Source organism: Salmo trutta, chromosome 18, assembly GCF_901001165.1.
Source record: "Salmo trutta chromosome 18, fSalTru1.1, whole genome shotgun sequence".
NCBI lineage: Eukaryota > Metazoa > Chordata > Actinopteri > Salmoniformes > Salmonidae > Salmo > Salmo trutta.
This window is the reverse complement of record NC_042974.1, coordinates 49,393,045-49,417,953: the sequence shown is the minus strand read 5'-3', so window position 1 is coordinate 49,417,953 and position 24,909 is coordinate 49,393,045. Positions and strand designations below refer to the sequence as shown.

General features: G+C 40.2%; 1 protein-coding gene across 4 annotated transcripts in view; it reads left to right on the top strand.

The window, feature by feature from the left end:
* The first annotated feature begins 1,079 nt into the window (after positions 1 to 1,079).
* The window catches only part of mcph1 (microcephalin 1), a 49,070-nt gene continuing 25,240 nt past the window's right edge, over positions 1,080 to 24,909 (top strand). The window contains exons 1-13 of one of the 4 annotated variants that reach the window (XM_029698895.1): positions 1,080 to 1,153; positions 16,057 to 16,124; positions 16,241 to 16,332; positions 16,432 to 16,550; positions 16,786 to 16,870; positions 17,135 to 17,246; positions 17,320 to 17,451; positions 17,577 to 17,660; positions 17,759 to 18,928; positions 19,552 to 19,673; positions 24,061 to 24,098; positions 24,254 to 24,416; positions 24,616 to 24,693. In XM_029698895.1, the coding sequence (XP_029554755.1) occupies positions 16,082 to 16,124; positions 16,241 to 16,332; positions 16,432 to 16,550; positions 16,786 to 16,870; positions 17,135 to 17,246; positions 17,320 to 17,451; positions 17,577 to 17,660; positions 17,759 to 18,928; positions 19,552 to 19,673; positions 24,061 to 24,098; positions 24,254 to 24,416; positions 24,616 to 24,693 (2,238 nt within the window). In that variant the 5' untranslated portion in view covers positions 1,080 to 1,153; positions 16,057 to 16,081. Of the gene's footprint in view, positions 1,154 to 3,815; positions 3,837 to 14,449; positions 14,490 to 16,056; positions 16,125 to 16,240; positions 16,333 to 16,431; positions 16,551 to 16,785; positions 16,871 to 17,134; positions 17,247 to 17,319; positions 17,452 to 17,576; positions 17,661 to 17,758; positions 18,929 to 19,551; positions 19,674 to 24,060; positions 24,099 to 24,253; positions 24,417 to 24,615; positions 24,694 to 24,909 lie in introns of those variants that run through there. The other 3 variants (XM_029698892.1, XM_029698894.1, XM_029698893.1) reach the window with 3 other exon arrangements.

Here is a 24,909-nt window from a genome sequence, read left to right as displayed (position 1 = left end):
CTGTTTGCTTGGGCAAGAGCTGCAAATGTGCTGCTCTATGTTAGGGTCTATGAATCCAATAGAGCAGTTGAAAATCAATTTAGCATTACCCCTGCTAATGAGAATGAGTGATGGAAAGCTTCTCAGTGCCATGCACCTGTGATTGCATCATATCTAAATGATCAATCAATCTGAGCTAATGCATTTTGAGACTTTTCTCCATGGCTCTTTGCCCAAATTGTTGTGTTTTTGTATGGAGGGGGAAATGTAATAATGATTATTGGATTGACAGTCAACCTTTTGATGGTTGTGTCCACTGCACATTACTTAGCTTTATATTACTTAGCTTTATATGAACTCTCATAATTCATTTTTTTTTCTCACAGCCTGCACTGAATACATTAGTTACTTTCTAAAAATGTTCAACTGTTTGTCATTATTCTCATTAAAGATAACAGGTACAATTGGAATTTCAGAGAGAGTAAAAATGTCTCACCAACCAGCAAGCACAGCACAGTATGAGCACAAATGTGGCAACTATTTATGCAAATGAGTGCATTCATATCCAAAAGAATGATGAATTAGAATGATAGTCAGGCAGGTATTGTGATTCCAGATGCCAGTGTTGCATGGATAACTTAGAACAATCAACTCCATCACCCAGCCTCACCAGCCTTTCATAGTATGCCTTTGAGACGTGCCAACCAAATACATTTTTAACAAAATTAACATGCAGGCCTATTCTTACTTCTCAAGGGCCCTGGTTCGTCAGAAGCATTACGGAACATGTTTTTATTCAGCAGCATCATCATACCCAAATAATATGTGTCCGTCACTCTTGTCATCCTCACTGTTTTATCAACAAAAAAATGAATTGCTTAGCAGAGATATTAGTTGAAACACAAAACAGCTTGTCAGGAGGTGTCTAGGGACATCAGATAAGTGAAAGCTAGAATGAGGAGAGGAGATTATATCCAGAGGGGTAGGCTATGGATTCAAAAGCTATTGTTCTGATAAATGCTCTATCGTGATCTTATTAAAAGACCCACAAATCTAGCTAGCTAATAATGTATATTACTGTATATTTCAGACCAACCAATGACAGGTTCGTACGTCTTCTATTTCCCAGCATGCCTTCTGTCATAAAATTACACCCGCGGAAAGTCTCAAGATTGTAAGTAGCGAAGTGTTTTTTTTAAAGCCATACAGTTTTAGTACACGCTTTATAAAAGTAACTGGCTGGATGACAGTACTGGATCTGTTTGAAATTGTCGACACACTCAGTCGGAATATACTAGCTAAATTGCTTTGTTTAGCTAGAGTAGCTAGCCAACGTTAGCACTCATACCTTTTTGTCAAGTTGCTAAGTATCGTTATGGTACGATTTGTGTTCACAAGCTAGGAAGTTAGCTATTGTTAGCTACTTTGCTAGATATCGTCGGACTCAAAGTTATGTGAATTTGCTAGTTGTCAAAGAAATACCTAAACGTTAACGTTACACCACAGACAGAATGAGTTATACAAATCTTTGGTTACACTTTCGAGTTCTTGGTTTGAAGATACTATTTGGGCATGACATTTTAGAGTATGCTATCTGGGGGAGATTGAATTACATTGTTTTTTGATTCGAACATGCTAATATTAACGTGGAACTGAAAGCGTTTTGGCAACAAATCAAACTGTATGTCGCATGCGCGGAATACAATGTAGACCTTACCGTGAAAAATCCCCCCCTTGCCAGAATTCCCCTCCCCCTTCTAATTCCCTTAATTTTGTGGCTAGAGTCAAATACTTTCTGTGGCACACATCAGAGTCAAATACTTAATATAGAACAAGTTTCACGTCAGGATAGGCAACCGAAATTAATAATGAATGAATGTGTGTTATATTAAACAGAGGGAGTAAAATGTTGGCAAGCAATAAATGGCTGAATTATTATCCTTACACTTTCAAAAATACTAGTCGAATAAGACATGGCAGAGATGACGAATTTTGGCAAAGAGATGTATTTATAGACTAATACAAATCAGTAGCGGATTTAGGTACTGGCGACATGGGCGGGGCGGGTGCTGAAGGCGGGGTTCGCCCAGGGCGCCATACAAGCTAGAACTGCCACTTACACATGAAACAAATAGCCAAACTGAAAACTGCAGACTAAAATTCTTTCTGCTACTAAGATCAGTGAGACGTAGGTTAAACTGACAATGGAATGAAGAGCAGAAATCTCAACTAGCAAGCAAGTCGCAGCAATGAAGAACGCGAAAGGGGGAGAATTCTTTTGAGTAATTGTTCAGCAGTCTTATGGCCTGGGGGTAGAAGCCAAATAAGTACAGACTCAGTCAGGGAGAGGTTGAAAATGTCAGGTGAAGCACTTGCCAGTTGGTCCGCGCATGCTTTGAGTACACGTCCTGGTAATCTATCTGGCCACTCAGCTTTGTGAATGTTGACCTGTTTAAAGGTCTTGCTCACATCAGCTATCGAGTGCGTTATCACACAGTCATCCAGAACAGCTGGTGCTCTCGTGCATGCTTCAGTGTTTTTTGCCTCGAAGCGATCATAAAAGGCATTTAGTTCGTCTGGTAGGCTCACGTTACTGGTCAGCTCATGTCTGGGTTTCCCTTTGTAGTCCGTAATAGTTTTCAAGCCTTGTCACATCCGACGAGCACCAGAGCCGGTGTAGTAGGATTCAAGCTTAATCCTGTATTGACGCTTTGCTTGTTTGATGGTTCGTCTGAGGGCATAGCAGGATTTCTTATAGGCGTCCGGATTAGTGTTCCGCTCCTTGAAAGCGGCAGCTCTAGCCTTTAGCTTGATGCGGATGTTGCCTGTAATCCATGGCTTCTGGTTGGGATATGTACGTACGGTCACTGTGGGGACGATGTCATCGTTGCACTTATTGATGAAGCCGATGACTGAGGTGGTATTATACTCAATGCCATTGGATGAGTCCCGGAACATTTTCCAGTGCTAGCAAAACAGTCCTGTAGCGTAGCATCCGCGTCATCTGACCACTTCTGTATTGAGCGAGTCTCTGGTACTTCCTGCTTTAGTTTTTGCTTGTAAGCAGGAATCTAGAGGATGTAATTATGGCCAGATTTGCCAAATGGAGGGCTGGGGAGCGCTTTTTTTGCATCTCTGTGTGTGGAGTAAAGGTGGTCTAGAGTTTTTCTTTCCTCTGGTTGCACATGTGACATGCTGGTAAAAAGTTGGTAAAACTGATTTAAGTTTGCCTGCGTTAAATTCCCCGGCCACTAGGAGCGCCACTTCTGGGTGAGCTTTTTCTTATTTGCTTATGGCCTCATAGAGTTTGTTGAGTGCGGTCTTAGTGCCAGCATCGGTCTGTGGTGGTAGGTAGACGGCTACGAATAATATAGATGAGAACTCTCTTGGTAGATAGTGTGGTCTACAGTTTATCATAAGATACTCTACCTCAAGACTTTTTTAATATTAGACATCGTGGCACCAGCTGTTATTGACAAAAAGACACACACCCCCACCCCTCGTCTTACCAGACGTAGCTTCTCTGTTTTCCTGGTGCATTGAAAATTCCTCCAGCTCTATATTATCCGCGTTGTCATTCAGCCACGACTCGGTGAAACATAAGATTTTACAGTTCTTAATCTCCCGTTGCTAGGATACTCATAATCGTCGGTCATCAACTTTATTTTCCAATGATTGCATGTTAGCAAGTAGAATTGATGGCCGTGGGAGTTTACTTGCACGCCTACCGATTCTCAAAAGGCAGCCCGATCTGCGTCCTCTTTTCCTCCGTCTTATCTTCACGCAAATGACGGGGATCTATGCCTGTTCCCTGGAGAGCAGTATATCTTTCTCGTCGGACTCGTTAAAGGTTCATGGTGAGTAATCCCAGTTCTGATGTCCAGAAGCTATTTTCAGTCATAAGAGACAGTAGCAGCAACATTATGTACAAAATATGTTACAAACAGCGCAAAAAAACAAACAAAATAGCACAAACATGAAGTCTTATTAAAATATGTTCATATACACCCCCAGGAAGAATAACACATTTTTTTTTCATAAATTCATAGAACGTTTGGGAATATAGTAAGGCATTTGTGAAAATTAGTTTGCAATATAGTGGGAAAGCGGCCGTGCGTTTGGATGTTTTAATACACTGCAGTAAATAAAAACATCTGTCTTGTCCAGGACCTGAGTCAACACAGACAGATGTGCCATAGCCAATCAGAACTACAGTAAGCCTATATAAAAATAAGCAATTTTCCACACGGGCCTGCCATAAATTTACTTTGAAATTGACTGTGTTTTTACAGGCATTAGCAACAGCGTGATGTTAGATCATTAGAAAACGTTTGCCCTAAGCCACAAAATACACAATGGATTTCTACAAATGTATACCACGGGAGTCTTGTTACATTTTGGGAACTTCAGTCCTATTGATCAAAACAACCATGAAAAGGTAGGCTCTCTCCCGCAGTTGCCTATGCCCATCAACAAGATCAACGACTAATGCTAGCCAGAGCGAGATGAGCTAAAAATCAAAATAGGGAACATTAGATAAACCCTCTTAAACTGTTTCAGCTAGATAAACAATGGGGAATAGTAGCCTGCTCGTCCTTCTGCAGTTTGACTGCCAATGCATGCTTGTCTCAACCCACATTTTGACAACTGAATGGGAACTTGCCTGCCTACCTGCCCATTTGATCAATGCCAAATACATTTGATTGATAACTAGGAGATACGCTAACTGTGGATAACAAGTTCAGCCTAGCTAGCTAGCGAGCTAGCAAAGCGATTCACATTTCTTGCTAGCTAACCAAATGACACCTGCATCTCTAGCTGTAGCCACCCAAAAATGATATGAGGGGGGGAAATTAAGTCACTCACCCACTCCTCCAATGACATGACATCCTCCTAGCAGCTAGCTAGCTAAGTTGAGTCTGGGTTTTTAGCTTGCTTAATAAATATCTAGCTACATAAATAGATTCACTAGCACAGGGGTGCCAAACTCGATCAGCACACGGGCCATATTAAAAACCACAACAAATTTGCGGGGGACCCAAACTGGCCATTGTTTTATTAGAAAACATATGTCCCTTTTTATAATGCCCACTATGTACTAGCATTTAGCATTTTAACATATTAAAGCAAAAGATAAGTAATATTTGTCCAGTCTTTGCTCCTATGCTTGCAGATGTGCGTAATATGCTGCGACCCTGATCAAAGTATTTAATTACTTCAAATAACAAAAAAGGTAGCTTTAGGTTGTTGTAACAGGGCTTTTTTGCCTCTTGTCCTTCAGACAAGTAGGACAGATTTTATTTATTTTTGTCCAAAAGCTCAAGTCGCTTGTCCAAAAATAAAAAATGGTCTGTAACATAATGGCTTAAAAGGTGAATGAAAAGTTATGCAAATAACCACTTCACAAAATAACCATTATTATGACTGGTATTGACAATAGAAGGCACCCGTATCAAATGAGTGTTAGTCATTTGCGGTTATACACAAGTGCCTGTGTGAAGTTATTTTAGGACATTGGACATAACAATGATACATTAATGTATGCTAAATGGTTAACTAGCGAGATAACCATCCAAGCGTTCATAATAAAAATGTGTTCATAATAAAAAGTACAGGCAAGCGACACAATGTTTTGAATTGGCTACCCCCCCGCAACTGCCCACTGGCACACACGCAGGTGATACACACACCATTACATTTCCAGGATTTTCATTGCTTTAACTGGGCAAATAACTAACATTTGCAAGTGACTCAATGGAAATGATCAGCAAATGCGGCTTGCTTTGATCTCAAACTCAACTCGCAACTGCATGATTGAAAGACTGCTCGTACCTGTCAATGCAGGCCTACAATAATTAAACGCTCATGGGCTCTGCAGAAATTGAGGGGACAGTGAGCAAAACATTGCATCTGGAGCAGCCCAATTGTTTGATATTGTGTACATAATAATTTTTTTCCTGACAACTTAAATCTATAATTCCCTTGTCCAACAATTTTCATGTCGAGCCCTGTGTAACATTTAAACATGTTTTTCATTTTTTTAGTACTGCATGGATTACTGGTGCGGTTGAATGCAGCATTGCTGTTTGGTGCATTCAAAATGTACTGTAGTTGAGTGGCCAGCCTAGTAGGCTTGGGCGGTATACTGGGGTATTTGGAAATAGCCATGGGATGGTTTTTCAATATCGTTGAAACAATTTTTTTTGACGTTTTTCCTTACATTTGGATATTTAACAATTTAAGTAAATACCTGCAGTCAAATTGTGCAATATGTTAGGAGATAAAACAGATTGCATTTTTCATTTCACCGGTCTTATTATTTTACAGTATGAAGCTTACCTTAGTTCTCCAGAACAGTTGAGCCAGTCAAGTGTTTGTTTGTAAATAGTACAATGGAGAAAGCGGGAGCAGGTGAGTCCAGCTGTGTATTGACGGGTTGCGTTTTACATTGAAAGTCAAGTGTTTTTTTTGCCGCAAAGTGATCAGGCACATGCATATATAGTTTTCCTTCACAGAATATACATTAGTGCAACACATTCGGCAGAAAATAGCTTCATTGTCATCAGATGACAACAGAAGTGCAACAGTATTTGACTGTCAGCCACACAAGTAAATGAGCTTACAATGAAAAAGCAAGATATGTTTTTTCAAAAACCTAGGCATGGCCATCATATTTCTAATGTTTATCATAGCAATAATGTAAACAGCTACGTTTCCTAATGTTTTGCATAAAGTTTATCTTGCATTTCACCAAGAAAAGTAGGCTGGCTACACTGAGAAAAGGATGGAGAAAAGTTGTGGTGGAAAAAGTACCCAATTGTCATACTTGAGTCATTTTCTATTAAAGTATCTTTACTTTTACTCAAGTAAAAGTGAGTCACACAGTAAAATACTACTTTAGTAATTTAAATATACTTAAGTATCAAAAGTAAATGTAATTGCTCAAATATACTTACAGTTGAAGTCAGAAGTTTATATACACCTTAGCCAAATACATTAAAATACAGTTTTTCACAATTCCTGACATTTAATCCTAGTAAAAATTCCCTGTCTTAGGTCAGTTAGGACCACCACTTTATTTTAAGAATGTGAAATGTCAGAATAATAGTAGAGAGAATGATTTATTTCAGTTTTTATTTCTTTCATTACATTCCCAGTGGGTCAGAAGTTTACATTCACTCAATTAGTATTTGGTAGCATTGCCTTTAAATTGTTTAACTTGGGTCAAACGTTTCGGGTAGCCTTCCACAAGTTTCCCACAATAAGTTGGGTGAATTTTGACCCATTCCTCCTGACAGAGCTGGTGTAACTGAGTCAGATTTGTAGGCCTCCTTGCTCGGAACACACGCTTTTTCAGTTCTGCCCACAAATTTTCTCTAGGATTGAGGTCAGGGCTTTGTGATGGCCACTCCAATACCTTGACTTTGTTGTCCTTAAGCCATTTTGCCACAACTTTGGAAGTATGCTTGGGGTCATTGTCCATTTGGAAGACCCATTTGCGACCAAGCTTTAACTTCCTGACTGATGTCTTGAGATGTTGCTTCAATATATCCACATAATTTCCTCATGATGCCATCTATTTTGTGAAGTGCACCAGTCCCTCCTGCAGCAAAGCACCCCCACAACATGATGCTGCCACCCCCGTGCTTCATGGTTGGATGGTGTTCTTCGGCTTGCAAGCCTCCCCTTTTTTCCTCCAAACATAACCATGGTCATTATGGCCAAACAATTCTATTTTTGTTTCATCAGACCAAAGGACATTTTCTCCAAAAAGTACGATCTTTGTCCCCATGCGCATTTGCAAACAGTAGTCTGGCTGTTTAATGGTGGTTTTGGCACAGTGGCTTCATCCTTGCTGAGTGGCCTTTCGGGTTATGTCAATATAGGACTCATTTTACTGTGGATATAGATACTTTTGTATCTGTTTCCTCCAGCATCTTCACAAGGTCCTTTGCTGTTGTTCTGGGATTGACTTGCACTTTTTGCACCAAAGTACGTTCATCTCTAGGAGACAGAACGCGTCTCCTTCCTGAGCGGTATGACAGCTGCGGGGTCCCATGGTGTTTATACTCGCATACTATTGTTTGTACAGATGAACGTGGTACCTTCAGGCATTTGGAAATTGCTCCCAAGGATGAATCAGAGGTCTTGGCTTATTTCTTTTGATTTTCCCATGATGTCAAGCAAAGAGGCACTGAGTTTGAAGGTAGGCCTTGAAATACATCCACAGGTACACCTCCAATTGACTCAAATGATGTAAATTCGCCAATCAGAAGCATCTAAAGCCATAACATTATTTTCTGGTCTTTTCCAAGCTGTTTTAACATAGTGTATAAGTTAGTGTATGTAAACTTCTGACCCACTGGAATTGTGATACAGTGAAATAATCTGTAAACAATTGTTGGAAAAATACTTGTGTCATGCACAAAGTAGATGTCCTAACCGACTTGCCAAAACTATAATTTGTTAAAACCTCTCTGGGATATGGTCCCAACTCGCCAACAGCCAGTGAAATTGCAGGGCGCCAAATTCAAACAACAGATATCTCATAATTAAAATTCCTCAAACATACAAGTATTATACACCATTTTAAAGATAAACTTCTTGTTAATCCAGCCACAGTGTCTGATTTCAAAAAGGCTTTACGGGAAAAGCACACCATGCGATTATGTTAGGTCAGTGCCTAGCCACAGAAAACCATACAGCCATTTTCCAACCAAGGAGAGGTGTCACAAAAGTCAGAAATAGCGTAAAAATTAATCACTTAACTTTGATGATCTTCATCTGATGGCACTCCCAGGTCTCCATGTTAGACAATAAATGTTTGTTTTGTTCGATAAAGTTAATCTTTATGTCCAAATACCTACTTTTTGTTTGTGCATTTAGTCCAGTAATCCAAATGCACAAGGCACGCTCACAAAGTCCAGACGAAAAGTCAAAGTTCCATTATAGTTAGTAGAAACATGTCAAACGATGTATACAATCAATCTTTAGGATGTTTTTTTTATCATAAACCTTCAATAATATTCCAACCTGACAATTCTTTTGTCTTTAGAAAGGAAAGGGAACGGAAATCACGCGCGATCAACAACTAAAGGCTTTCAACCAGACCCCTGGTTGAAACAGCTCTTATTCGCTCCCCTTTCACAATAGAAGCATGAAACAATGTTCTAAAGACTGTTGACATCTAGTGGAAGCCTTAGGAAGTGCAATCTGACCCCATAGACACAGTATATTGGATAGGCAATCACTTAAAAAAACTACATACCTCAGATTTCCCACTTCCTGGTTGTATTTTTCTCAGGTTTTTGCCTGCCATATGAGTTATGTTATACTCACAGACATTATTTGAAGAGTTTTGGAAACTTTAGAGTGTTTTCTATCCAAATCTACTAATTATATGCATATTCTAGCTTCTGGGCCTGAGTAGCAGGCAGTTTCCTCCGGGCACCTTATTCATCCAAGCTAGAGGTTGGCCAATTTAATCGGAATGGCCGATTTAATTAGGGCTGATTTCAAGTTTTCATAACAATCGTTATTTTTGGACACCGATTTGCCGATTTTTATTTATTTTATATTTATTATTATTATTTTTTATTTTTTATTTATTGTTATTATTATTTTTTTTATATATATATATATTTTTTTTTATATATATATATTTTTACACCTTTTATTTAACTAGGCAAGTCAGTTAAGAACACATTCTTATTTTCAGTGACTGCCTAGGAACGGTGTGTTAACTGCCTTGTTCAGGGGCAGAACGACAGATTTTTACCTTGTCAGCTCGGGGATTCAATCTTGCAACCTTAAGGTTAACTAGTCCAATGCTCTAACCACCTGCTTTACATTGCACTCCACAAGGAGCCTGCCTGTTACGCAAATGCAGTAAGAGGCCAAGGTAAGTTGCTAGCTAGCATTAAACTTATCTTATAAAAAACAATCATAATAACAAGTTAACTACACATGGTTGATGATATTACTAGTTTATCTAGCCTGTCCTGCGTTGCATATAATCGATGCGGTGCGCATTCGCGAAAAAGGACTGTCATTGCTCCAACGTGTACCTAACCATAAACATCAATGTCTTTCTTAAAATCAATACACAAGTATATCTTTTTAAACCTACATATTTAGCTAAAAGAAATCCAGGTTAGCAGGCAATATTAACCAGGTGAAATTGTGTCACTTCTCTTGCGTTCATTGCACGCAGAGTCAGGGTATATGCAACAGTTTGGGCCGCCTGGCTCGTTGCGAACTAATTTGCCAGAATTTTACGTAATTATGACATAACATTGAATGTTGTGCAATGTAACAGGAATATTTAGACTTCGGGATGCCACCCGTTAGATAAAATACGGAACGGTTCCGTATTTCACTGAAAGAATAAACGTTTTGTTTTCGAGATGATAGTTTCTGGATTTGACCATATTAATTACCTAAGGCTCATATTTCTGTGTGTTATTATGTTATAATTAACTTCTCTAAGGTAGGGGGCAGTATTTTGACGTCCGGATGAAAGGCGTGCCCGTAGTAAACTGTCTGCTGCTCAGGCTCAGAAGTTAGGATATGCATATTATTAGTAGATTTGGATAGAAAACTCAGGCAAAAACCTGAGAAAAATCCAACCAGGAAGTGTGGAAATCTGAGGTTTGTAGTTTTTCAAGTGATTGCCTATACAGTAGACAGTGACTTAGGATTCATGTTGCACTTCCTAAGGCTTCCACTAGATGTCAACAGTCTTTAGAACGTTGTTTCATGCTTCTACTGTGAATAGGGAGAGAATAAGAGCTCCTGGAAGTAGATGAGTGAGAAAATGACATGAGCTCAGTGGCGCGCACTCACGTGGTGGTTAGCTGCGTTCCTTTTCTTTTTTGAAGACATTGGAATTGTCCGGTTGGAATATTGCTGAAGATTTATGATAAAAACATCCTAAAGATAGATGCTATACATCGTTTGACATGTTTCTATGAACGTAAATATAAAGTTTTTTGACTTTTCGTCGTGACATTTTGCGTGCGCTTCCTGCATTTGGAGTAGTGGACTAAACGCGCAAACAAAAAGGAGGTATTTGGACATAAATGATGGACTATCGAACAAAACAAACATTTTTGGGGGAAATGGGATTCCTGTGAGTGCATTCTGATGAAGATCATCAAAGGTAAGTGAATATTTATAATGTAATTTGTCATTTCTGTTGACTTAAATGGCGGGTATCGGTATGGCTTGTTTTGATATCTGAGCGCTGTACTCAGATTATTGCAAAATTTGTTTTCGCCGTAAAGCTTTTTGGAAATCTGACACAGCGGTTGCATTAAGGAGAAGTGTATCTATAATTCTTTGAATAACAGTTGTATATTTTATCAACGTTTATGATGAGTATTTCTGTAAATTGATGTGCTCATTCACCGGAAGTTTTGGGAGGCAAAACATTTCTGAACATTACACGCCAATGTAAAATGGGTTTTTTGGATATAAATATGAACTTTATCGAGCAAAACATACATGTATTGTGTAACATGAAGTCCTATGAGTGCCATCTGATGAAGTGCCATTAGTGATTCATTTTAGCTGTATTTCTGTTTTTTGTGATGCCTCTCCTTGCTTGGAAAATGGCTGTGTGGTTTTTCTTGTCTCGGCGCTGTCCTAACATAATCTAATGTTATGCTTTCGCCGTAAAGCCTTTTTGTAATTTGTTTGAGAAATTTGAATTATGAGATTTTTGTTGTTTTGAATTTGGCGCCCTGCTATTTCACTGGCTGTTGAATAGTGTGTCCCACATACCCCAGAGAGGTTAAGTCTATGATTTGATAGAGCAGTCTGACTGAGCGGTGGTAGGCACCAGCAGGCTCGTAAGCATTCATTCAAACAGCACTTTCGTGCATTTTGCCAGCAGCTCTTCGCAATGCATTGCGCTGTTTATGACTTCAAGCCTATCAACTCCCAAGATTAGGCTGGTGTAACCGATGTGAAATGGCTAGCTAGTTAGCGGGTGCGCGCTAATAGCGTTTCAAACGTCACTCGCTCTGAGACTTGGAGTAGTTGTTCCCCTTGCTCTACATGGGTAACGCTGCTTCGAGGGTGGCTGTTGTCAATGTGTTCCTGGTTCGAGCCCAGGTAGGAGCGAGGAGAGGGACGGAAGCTATACTGTTACACTGGCAATACTAAAGTGCCTATAAGAACATCCAATAGTCAAAGGTATATGAAATACAAATCGTATAGAGAGAAATAGTCCTATAATTGCTATAATAACTACAACCTAAAACATCTTACCTGAGAATATGGAAGACTCATGTTAAAAGGAACCACCAGCTTTCATATGTTCTCATGTTCTGAGCAAGGAACTTAAACGTTAACTTTCTTACATGGCTCATATTGCACTTTTACTTTCTTCTCCAACACTTTGTTTTTTCATAATTTAAACCAAATTGAACATGTTTCATTTTTTGATTTTATTGATATATTAAAATAAGTGTTCATTCAGTATTGTTGTAACTGTCATTATTACAAATAAATAAAAAAAATTGGCCGATATCGGTATCGGCCTTTTTTGGTCCTCCAATAATCGGTATCGGCGTTGAAAAATCATAGTCGGTCGACCTCTAATCCTAGCTACTCAATACTGCCCTCGTTCCCAAAGAAGTTAACAAGAAATTTGTGGAGTGGTTGAAAAACGAGTTTTAATGACTCCAACCTAAGTGTATGTGAACTTCCGACTTCAACTGTAAGTATTAGAAGTAAACATATAAATTGTTTCATATTCCTTATATTAAGCAAACCAGACAGCACCATTTTATTTTTATTTTTCTTTACGGGTAACCAGGGGCATGCTCCAACACTCAGACATAATTTAGTATGTGTTTAGTGCAGGCCTGGGCAAAGGCCTCACTCAATACAGCCCGCGGAATCATGCTCAAATCACATAAATAATTTGGGATTAGTAAAGTTTTGAAAAATGTTTTTGTTATTTAAATGAAAAGCCCAATGAATACTTGCCTTTGTGTAATGATTTAACTCCCACCGCTTGTGGGACATTTATTTTGAAGGCACGTATAAATAACTGCACGAGGACAGACAGTGACTGACAGGCTGACACATGCGTTACAGTTACAAATAGTAGCTAGCTAGAAATTGTGCAAAAATTCGTTTTTCAAGGAAACGGAAAGTAGACAGTGAATGTAGGGTGTTCCAGCAAGAGTGTGCATCGAAATATTTCTTTGAGGTATCAGGGAAAGCTGTGTGCTTAGTGTGCAAAGAGAGCATCGCTGTCTTGAAGACTACAACTTGTCCCAACACTTCCAGACAAAGCATGCAGAGAAATATAGGAATCTGTCTTCTGAGCAGAGGGCAAGTGCATCGAAAGAGTTGCTTTCTCAGTTGCAAAAGCAGCAAGGACTTTTCACAAAACTGCATTCAGCAAATGACGGAATTGCGAGAGCTAGCTATGTACTTACTGTCCCACAAAATTGCTCAACAACTCAGCCTTTCGCTGAGGGCAAATTCATTAAAGAATGTTTAATTGACTCTGCAGCAATACGTTGCCCTGACAAGAAAGAGCTGTTTTGAAAATGTTTCCCTGTCAAGACGAACAGTGACACGGCGTGTTGAAGACATCGCAGAGAATATGGAACAACAGTTGAAAGACAAGGTAAAGGATTTCACCTTGTCCCTGGATGTGAGCAGTGATGCACGTGACACGGCGCAGTTGTTGATATTCTTGCGAGGCATAACCCCAGACTTTGAAATTACAATGGAGCTTCAGTGCAGTCAATGAAGAGCACAACCACAGGGAAATATTAGTTGGAGGAGGTTAATAAGTGTTTGGCAAAGCTGGGACTGAGTTATAAAAAGTTATCCAGCGTGACCACTGATAGGTGCCCAAACTTGACAGGAAAAAACGTTGGCCTTTTGAAAAGGATACAAGATCAAGTAGCTGAGCTCAAACCAGATCAGAAAATGATTTTCCTGCATTGCATTATTCATCAGGAGGTGCTCTGTAAATGTGTTCTGAAAATGAGCCATGTTGTGGATACAGTCACTAAAGTGGTGAACTTGATAAGAGCAAAATCTTTAAACCACATGCAGTTTGTCTCACTGTTGGAAGAGACCGAGTCAGGTCATGCAGATCACACCTACCACACAAACGTGAGATGGCTGAGTTTGGGGAAGGTGCTTAAAAGGGTGTGGGACCTGAAGTTGGAGCTTGCTGAGTTTTTGCATATGAAAGGAAAATATGTGGATTTCTCTCAACTGCAAGATAAAGAATGGTTGGCTGATTTTTGCTTTCACTGTGGACATCATGGCCCTCATGAATGAACTGAATTCCAAAATACAAGGGAAGGGCCTTTTTGCACATCAGATGTACAGCCTTGTCAAAGCCTTCAAGGGAAAATTACTCCTGACCCGCCAAGTAGAAGCCAACAGTCTCATTCACCTTCCAACACTACTAGTCTGTTCCCTATCAGATGACCAGCGGGAGAAGTATACATCACTGCTGCGTGCTTTGAACGGTGAGTTTTCTCCTCGTTTTGAGGATTTCAAAGTGTTGGAAAATGACATGCTGTTGGTTTCCTCTCCTTTCACCTTCAACGTGGATAACGCTCCCACTGACCTGCAACTTGAGCTTAGCGATCTTCAGTCTGATGCAGTGATTGGGGAACTATTCAAAACAATGTCACTGACGAGGTTCTATGCATCTCTCGAACAAAACTTTCCAAAGATTAGGAGTCATGCTCGGAAGATGTTTGTACTGTTTGAGTCAACCTATGTATGTGAATAGACATTTTCAGTGACGAAATATAACAAGTCAAGGCACAGATCATCTCTTACGGATTCTTACCTCTCAGCTATCCTGCGCATAGCGACGTCAGAAACTATACCTTACTCCACTGCTCTAGTCAATGCCCATCAGAGACTTCACTGATTGAGTAGTTTAAATGTAATGTTGAGCTCTCTCTTTCTTGTTTTTGTGCATACCCATTAACAAGAGGCCGGACTGTGTACTTTCCCTCCTTGTAGTTCATTGCATGTTTAATAATGAAAATACCTACCAAAAGGAGAACATGGATGTGGTTTATTTCTGTGCACCTTCCCAATTACACCATAGATCTGTGTATAATGACGAGATGCTCATGTCTGCGCCCTAACAATTAGTCGTTCCCACACTGTACGTCAGATTTAGTCTTTTACGATTATGACATGTCACACTCTGCAATGTTACCAAATCATGATCTTGATATCAACCTGTACGATTTGCTTCAGTTTTGTCGTCATAACCTCGCATGCCAATCGCAGAATATGTCAGCCGATGTAAGCTATATCAACTGCAGCGGTGTATGTTCCATCAAAGCAGCGCAAGCCTCACTCTATGCATATGTGCGAGTGAAGTGAGTTTGAAAATGCTGGAAGTATGCATCTTAGAAATAGTTTTCACATGCATACTTCATATGCCTGAACTCAGAAATAAATGGTCGCTGTGGAAGAACATTTATTTTGATTTGCTGATTTGTGACTTTTCAAAATCCCATTAGGTAGCCTGATTTTAAGATGTCATGTAGTAGCCTGAACAAGATAATTAGGGCCGTGTTCCTATTGGTCGGTCATCGGGATCGGCTCATAACACCAACCACTCTAGGGCATACACGATAAAGGCTCAACATTTCTGGCGTTGCCAGAACTTTGTCGGAGCCTACGACCACACGTAGTTGTACTTAATCGGCAGACCTAGACCCTGTCACGCTGAAAAAGCCAAGTCGTCCGACAACCATTTACTACCTAAGAGTTTGGGACAGCAAAATCGTGGCATAAGACCGCTAAAATCGGCGGGCCTTAAGCGGTGGGCCTTAAGCGGTGCTTATAGCTGAGAACCTTTGGGATAAAACAGAATGCCTTAGATTCTGGAGAGCAAGCTAGCTAGCTATGAGTTTCGGTTTGCATGTGGGTGTAGCCTTAAAGTTACATGTCATCAGATGGTTTGTTGCTTGCCAGAAACACGTCCCCCGCAGCATTTCACCAACTAACTGACTGCACTTTCCTTCCCTAAATTTAACTTGGTTACTTATTTTTCTCTGATTGTAGGGAAATCCTTCAGTAAGAGATTCAAATGACCTCAAACAGTAGGCCTAACTGTGCTGCTATTCTAAAAGGTAAATTATGTGTACACCTTTCATGCTTTGATTAGCTTGCCTAACTAGCTACAGCCTTTTCATGTATTTTCAAAATTTTCTGCGAATTAAGTATGGGGGTTTGATCTTTTCTCTAGATGTTGTTGCCTACGTTGACGTGTGGTCATCAAGTAAAACAGAGAATTACTCTAAACCATTCATCCAGCAGCTGCAGGATATGGGAGTTGAGGTGAGTTACCCTTTTTTAGCTACACTGCTAGCTAACTACACAGAAGTTTGTTTTTACTATGTGCAGTTTCACATTGTGATTTTCCCTGTATAATTCCAGGTATCAAAAACCTTCAATAAACAAGTCACCCACGTAGTCTTTAAAAATGGCCATCAAGCCACCTGGAATAAAGCCAAGAAGACTGGTGTGAAACTTGTGTCTGTCCTTTGGGTGGCCAGGTAAACCTCAAGCTTAATTTCTGTGTATATTCTTTATTTTCTTTAAAGTGCGTCTTCATAGCAATGGCAACAATGTATCTTCAATATATTTTGGTCATTGTGATGACAAGTCAGTGATATGACCATTTTGTTTTTGCAATTATTACACCAGCCACAAGGTGTCACTGACTGACAAATAAAATAGTTGGGCGCTCTGTTATTCTATCACTCATGTTGTTTTTGTTTATTAATGCAGATGTAAAGATGATGGTGAACATGTTAATGAAGAGTTGTGTCCGGCATTAAATGATGAAGTCAATCCAGCACTCAAGAAAAGGGTGGTAAGCAAATGTACAATTCTTTGCTAGGTTAAAATAATTACTGTACATAACTTTTCTTTGATCACTGTCAACTACTTGGCTGTCTGGAGTTAAACTATGTTTATTTTATTTCTTAAAAATTGTAATAGTTGAGCAAGAACTTTTTGCCAAAGAACATGAATAATTTGTCTATTGGTTTAATTAAGTGTATTTATTGAAAGGGTCTTAGTTTTTTTAATGAGATTCATCCAAATCCAAAATAATATTATATTTTCTTTCATACAGCATCGTTGTATGCAGCCAAGAGACACCCCTCCGAGGACCCCTGAGAATGACAGGCGCATGAAAAAAAAACTGGACAAGATGATCAAAGACCTAGTGCCAAAATCACCTCTTAGTAAGAAATCTCTCCTCATATCTGACATTTTGTGCGTGGATGTGGTTTCATATTGAAATGTATTTCTGTATAGTTACAGATGTGTCCCCTTACATTATCGACGAAGAGAACGGAATAGTTTACAGTCCTTCTATGAAAAGGTCTGAGTCCATGGCACAGCGCCTGAAAGAAATGAGAGAAAAAAGGGAAAACCTTTCCCCGACAGGTAAGTTTTATGTGTCTATGGCCTATTGTTTGATGTGTATAGTATGTTTAGCACCTGCAAAACATGGGACAGAGTCTGTGAAAGAGCTGAGATATGTGGCAACTCTAGTTAATGATTTCTCTCAGCTTCACAGATACAATCTAGGTTATCACCTGATCTCAAGCCTCATCTTGGGAATACACCATCCCGCTCTTTTTTGCAACAACTGTGTAAGTACTTGGACATAAGATGCATTGATGTAGTCATTTATATAATGCTATAAGTTTCAGTATCTAATTATCATATTGGCATATCTTTCCCTATGCAGATGAAGAACCGGATGAGGATTTTAATGCATCTGTTGGCTCAAATAAGACAGATGGAGAGAAGCAACATGAAGACACCATTGAAACACAGCACAAGAAAGACTTTCAGAAACCTTGGATGTCACCTTGCAGTATTGTGCCGAGACAAAAGACAAGTCCGTTACCCAATTCACCGGCTAAAGAAAAAGAAAATAAACAAGACAAAAATCCTAAAAGGACCTCAATCAAAAGTGATGGCATCAAGAAACGCATGTCTTTAGAGAGTCCATGCCTGGATGAACTCCTGGAGGGTAGCAAGAGTGTGCAATCAGTGTTTACGTTTGACAGTTTTGTAGTGGGAAAAAATAGACGATCAACCAGCAGAAGTAACATGGCAAAAGTCACACCACCTGTTAGGAAAAGCAGAACACCACAGTCTCTTCCAGAAAGTAAGCCAACTGTTGATCTGGACATTTCTAGCGTTTCTAGTCACCGTTCTGATAAAATTTTACCAGAAAACCCCAATATGCCTCATCAAACGTCTGTAAAGATGACCACACTGAAATCAAAAGTGAGCCAACGAAAAAAATCCTTGCTTCCTGCTTTGGAAAGATCTTGCACTGCCTCAAATTACTCTCATGCCTCCTCCTGTGCATATGATGATGATGATGATGGGGTATTTGAGGACTTCTTCGCTCCAGCTAATAACACGCGGAGACAACAAAGTCTCCTTTTGCCCTGCTTGCCCTCAGAGTCGAAGGTTCTTGTTCCCTTTGAACTGGAGCCTCAGCCTAGCCCTGGGAAGAGGAAGAGGGGCAAGAGTGAAACCACAGGGTCTGAGTCGGCCAGTGCCAAAAAGAGAAAACATGGCGTGCCAAGTGTAAGCAGCATGTTGTCTCAACACGAGCACCCACACCAGGATACAAAAGGACTTGCATCCTCAGAGGACGATAATACAAAACAAACTGTGACTAAAAGAAGTGCACAAAGCACATTGCCGTTCTCCAGAGTGCCTAAAGACTCAGCCGATGAACTGACTTGTGCCCCTGAGAAGCAGAGCGCGTCAACAGATCCCACACAACTTTCAAAACCAAATTTGACAGCTGCCAAAAAATCACTAGATAAGCAAAGCAGTTCATATATCCTACCTCGGCACAAGGACAATAAAGGGAAAAGTAGCCCACGTTTGGAAAGTATGTGAATTCTAAAACCTAAATATTACAAGATGTTGGCATGTTACCATGTCATCAATATAATCAATGCAATAGCGTTTAAGAGATTTGTTTTACTAATCAATATAACTGATCAACATAAAACACCTTAGACTCTCAGGTAGTAATAATGTGCTGTGAAATTGGTACTGTAGTTGTTCATGGTTTCATTATCCACATGAATGTTTACAATCTTTTCTCTGCAAGTGTCCAAAACTGGGATTTTATCACAGCAATGGCATAGCACTTATTAGCCACATCAGAATTATTACCTTGATCAGTATTTTGTGAAGCAAAAGCTGAAAATATGTACTTTCATATTGGAAAATGTTTGGCTATGTAAGTTAATCATACTGTGAATTTAAGTTTTAGTATAGCCTAGTGTCATTCCAGCACAATTGGAAAATTGATTAAATTAACTGTTTTAATACTGATGTGATGGTACATTTTCTAATAAACAGATGTTAACCTTTCGTTCCAGAATAACCTTACTGACAATATCTGTTCGCATGATAGCCGTAAACACATAAGCACAAGTGAATCAGCATTCAGCAGGAAGAAAATGCACCTGTGTTGTTGTTTTGTAACGTTTTCAACGTTTTCAGTTGTAGGCAGAGGGACTGCATATGCTGCAACAGCTGGTGTCACGGACACAATTTCTGACAATTTAAGCAAACAGAAAGGACAAGTCAATGTGGTGGAGAAGAGCATGGACAAAAATACAAAGGTAACCATCTTCTAAGTTGCTGTTGTGGTGTTTGCTGTAATTGTTATAGCACAGCATTTAAACAGGCTATAAACATACAATAGCATTTTCAACAATGTTATGGTTCAGATTTTTTTCTTAGATATTGATTAACCTGACAGTTTGAATTAAATATGAAACCTAAACTTTATAAACTTGTCCTCTATCTCTTGGTAAAACCAAACCGTGTAGGAACAGTGGCATCTTTTTGCCTTTGTGTTCCATTCTTTTTGAATACAGCTGCTCAGAAAGCATGCAATACACGCATGAGTATTCATGTTTAGTCTTTGAAGCTGCTGCCACAGGGGCTCTGTCTGTGTAGTCTTCAGGGGTTCCTGTGTGTTACCTCCATGTTGGTAGCACAACATCCTTGTCTGTGAAAATGCACCTGGCTCAGTCTTTGTGTTCTCTCAACCTGAACAAAACTTCAGCTTTTAACATTGGTGAAAATGGCTTTCATCTTCCCTAGGAACCTTGTTTGAATTCCCATGTGAACTGTATCGCGGAATGCATAATATTCATTCATCGTTACATGATCAAGATTAAATATTAGTTTAAATTATTAATTGTGATTTGACTATAACACTGTCATGTTACTTCTACCCCCAAATTAGTTTATTTTTAATTCCAGGAAATAGTTTAATTAGCAGGGTCTGGAAAACTGGCCCCTTGTTTTACAACTGTGAAAGATGGTATTGGTTTTCTGTGCTAGGTTGCAGGTGCAACCTTCACAGAACAGCCCACGTAAGAAGAGCACTCATGAGGTTATGGAGTGCTTTGTTTGGATTAGACTCCATCCCCCTCAGCATTTGGACAAAGGTAGTCTAACCAAAAGTGGAAAGAAGTAATGTGCAACAGCCATGACAGAAACCACTTTTAGCCTCCTTGTTCTTTAGACGGTATCATACGAACCAGATTTAGTCAATCAATGGTTTTGTAAAATAGTTTACTGAGGCATTACAGCATAGTGATTTTAATACTCACTAAAAGTCATTTTAAAATAACTCATATTTGGTGAAAAGTTGTTTGGATTGATGAAGCATGGCATCTGATGTGTACTTTGTACCCTTAGCAGCTAGGGGAGTTGTCCTGTATGTGTATCATGCAGCATGTGTATGATGCCCTAAAGTAGAAATGAGTTGATTTTACCAGAGTACTTGGCTCTATACGATGGCATTGTGTATGTGTCCTTAAAGAACTACAGGAAATATGCCATAACCACTTTATTCATAGCATGTAGCCTAACCATGTGATTGAAGTTTTTCTATGCACGGCCTTTGCAAATTATCTCACTGTTCAATTGTGACAAGTTGTAATCAGATTTTTGTACTCTCAAAGGTGATTTTTCAGTTATAATTGGCCATCCCAGACCCCCAGATGGATTAGGACAAGGGCCTATGGAAGTTGACCTCTCTCACTGTATGAATAGGGCCTGAGTCATTTCAGTTTGCATAGACCGGCCATCAAGGGGACCTCGTCATACCCAAAAGAATTTCCTTCATTTGTGTGAGGCACATTGAAATGGAGCCTGGTGCAACAGTTCACCAACTCTTTGTCTCATGTTTATTTAGTGTGGACCCATTCTTCAACTGCTGCAAGAACATGTCCATTGCATAAATGAAGCCAAAAATTCCCCTTGAGGAACCATTAAAACGTAGCTGCTGAAATTCCTTGTAGTTTGTTGAATAAGTGAAAAGTGAATAGAACTGCTAGTGCTTTAGGGTTGTCCCCTCTAACAAAGTCCTCGTGGCCTTGTTTTGAAGTCTGAAAAGCATTCTCTTGCTCAGTAGCAGACACAATTGCTACTGAAAACATTGTTTTCCCCCTGATAAATACCTTTCTTTGGTATTAGCAGCAGCTGCATTATTTTCCATGTCACTTAATCAGCATCATCACAGTGGTGATGGTTTATGTCCATCTTAAAGATTAGTAACTTATTTCAGCACTGAGCTAAGAACAATCCTTTGTGATTAATGATGACACAAACCATGCCAAGCTTTACTAAAGAAAGCTGAGAACTTTTTCACCAATTAATCCCTTTATGTGCATTCATATAGGGATTTTGGGTGTGTTATAAACTCAGCAAAAAAAGACAGGGTCCTGAAAAAGGGACGTGTCTTTCAAAGATAATTCATAAAGTTCCAAATAACTTCACAGATCTTCATTGTAAAGGGTTTAAACACTGTTTCCCATGCTTGTTCAATGAACCATAAACAATTAATGAACATGCACCTGTGGAACGGTCGTTAAGTCACTAACAGCTTACAGACGGTAGGCAATTAAGGTCATAGTTATGAAAACTTAGAACACTAAAGAGGCCTTTCTACTGACACTGAAAAACACCAAAAGAAAGATGCCCAGGGTCCCTGCTCATCTGCGTAAACATGCCTTAGGCATGCTGCAAGGAGGCATGAGGACTGCCGATATGGCCAGGGCAATAAATTGCAATGTCCGTACTGTGAGATGCCTAAAACAGCGCTACAGGGAGACAGGACGGACAGCTGATCGTCCTCGCAGTGGCAGACCACGTGTAACAACATCTGCACAGGATCGGTATATCCGAACATCACACCTGCGGGACAGGTACAGGATGGCAACAACAACTGCCCTAGTTACACCAGGAACTCACAATCCCTCCATCAGTGCTCAGACTGTCCGCAATAGGCTGAGAGAGGCTGGACTGAGGGCTTGTAGGCCTGTTGTAAGGCAGGTCCTCACCAGACATCACTGGCAACAACGTCACCTATGGGCATAAACCCACCATTGCTGGACCAGACAGGACTGGCAAAAGGTGCTCTTCACTGATGCGTCGCGGTTTTGTCTCACCAGGGGTTATGGTCAGATTCGCGTTTATTGTCAAAGGAATGAGCGTTACACCGAGGCCTGTACTCTGGAGCGGGATTGATTTGGAGGTGGAGGGTCCGTCATGTGGTACCCTTCCTGCAGGCTCATCCTGACATAACCCTCCAGCATGACAATGCCACCAGCCATACTGTTAGTTCTGTGTGTGATTTCCTGCAAGACAGGAATGTCAGTGTTCTGCCATGGCCAGCGAAGAGCCCGGATCTCAATCCCATTGAGCACATCTGGGACCTGTTGGATTGGGGGTGAGGGCTAGGGCCATTCTCCCCTGAAATGTCTGGGAACTTGCAGGTGCCATGGTGGAAGAGTGGGGTAACATCTCACAGCAAGAACTGGCAAATCTGGTGCAGTCCATGAGGAGGAGATGCACTGCAGTACTTAATGCAGCTGGTGGCCACACCAGATACTGACTTACTTTGGATTTTGATCCCCCCCCCCCCCTTTGTTCAGGGACACATTATTCCATTTCTGTTAGTCACATGTCTGTGGAACTTGTTCAATTTATGTCTGTTGAATCTTGTTATGTTCATACAAATATTTACACGTTAAGTTTGCTGAAAATAAATGCAGTTGACAGTGAGAGGACTTTCTTTTTTTGCTGAGTTTCTGTTGGGTATGGTAGAGTAACAAATGAAAAGCAAGGACTTCTTTATAGCGGGGTTGGGCACAGTGAATTATTTTGTATTTCTAACTAAGTTATTTATTTGAGTCATGACAGCCCTCGGATAAAATGTCAAACAATCCTCAGCTCAGTCAATATACTGTGTTAGCTTCTTCTCATCCTAATGCCTGTTTTAAACTACCTCAGCCCCTGCCGTATGCTGCCAGTTTCCACCCCCGCATTGCTAATACACAACAAGCAACTTTTTATTAGTGATCACACCTGGCCACATATTGATGTCACGGACACCCTGTTATGCCTGTGAAGCAGTCATATATGAGGCTGTGTACTGGTGGGCTGCTTTGGCTGCCCTCTACTCAGGAGGCCTTCACCCCAGACTTCCTGCTCGGGGACTGGAGAGCGGTTCCTGACAGGAAAGACCCTGGTCACCCTGTCAGTCTCTCTAACTGGCGATCAGGTGTTCAGTGCTGATGGCTTGCTGTGTGGGGGACCACGGCACTGCTTCAGTACATGATATGGATGGGACAAAACCACACTAACCTACAATTCTATTTCAATACCGGTGCTCTCCAGCCTGTTTATCACTGTTTATGGCCTTGGGTTTCATTTCCTTTTCACACATCAGATATGCAGATATCCGGCATGTGGTGTTTTTTTGTGAAAATGAGCGAGATACTGTTTACCTATCCAGAGCTGTACCACTGTGTTGCCCCTCAATATCAACAATGGAAAGCAATAAGGAAACTATTGACAACTGATAATGCCTTTATCAATGCTATTATCCCATGGTAATTTTTAGGTGTGTACTTTGTATTGAACCTCACTCCATGCGAATGTACTCAAGTGCATATAATTGGTTTACATTTGGTTGATTTTTCATTTCAGACTCTAAGGACATTAGTTATGACAAGCATGCCCACCGAGTAAGTATATCCAGCTGTATGACACATCCATCTTTTGGACAGATTAACATTTGATAGTGTCTTGTTGAATCCAATGCTTTGCCTTCTCAACCTACTAACCTAGGTATTTAGAAATCCCATTTCAGGCTTTCCTCTTTTCTCCTCTGGTTCCTCAGAAAGCAGCACACAGTGACCCAGGTGGTCAGAGCTCTGGGTGGGTTCTCAGTGGTGGCCCAGGTGTGTGAGAGCACAACCCACGTGGTGTCAGGGGGCCACCGACGGACCCTCAACATTCTCCTGGGCATCGCCCGTGGCTGTTGGATCCTCTCTTTTGAGTGGGTATGTATGTTATTTGTGTGGGTCTTTGGCAACGTGAATTAGCTGATTTTAGATGGTTTGAGTGTTAGTTGAAGAACACAACACTGTTTAGCACACGTTGTACAGTACATTGTACATTACACATGATTTTGACATCCATAAACTCCACAGCTCAAAAATTCTGGCCAATGGTAAACTCTAGTAATTTTCCCCTAAACAGATTTTGTGGTGTTTGGAGCAAAGACGATGGATTCCAGAAGAACCATATGAACTTTCAGATCAGTTTCCAGCAGCATCTGTAAGTAACTGAAGATTCTGCTAATATTGTATACCATTCATATCTAAACCCATAGCCCTTGGGGTCAAATTGGTTAAATCTATGCTTTTATAATGAAATAGCCTAGTCAGTTTACCATCTTTTTGACTATCATAGACCTGGAATTCCAAACAGAAGGAAGTGGGTTGGAAACCTGCTAATTTTATTACCATTCATTAATTTAAGGCGGTTGTTTTT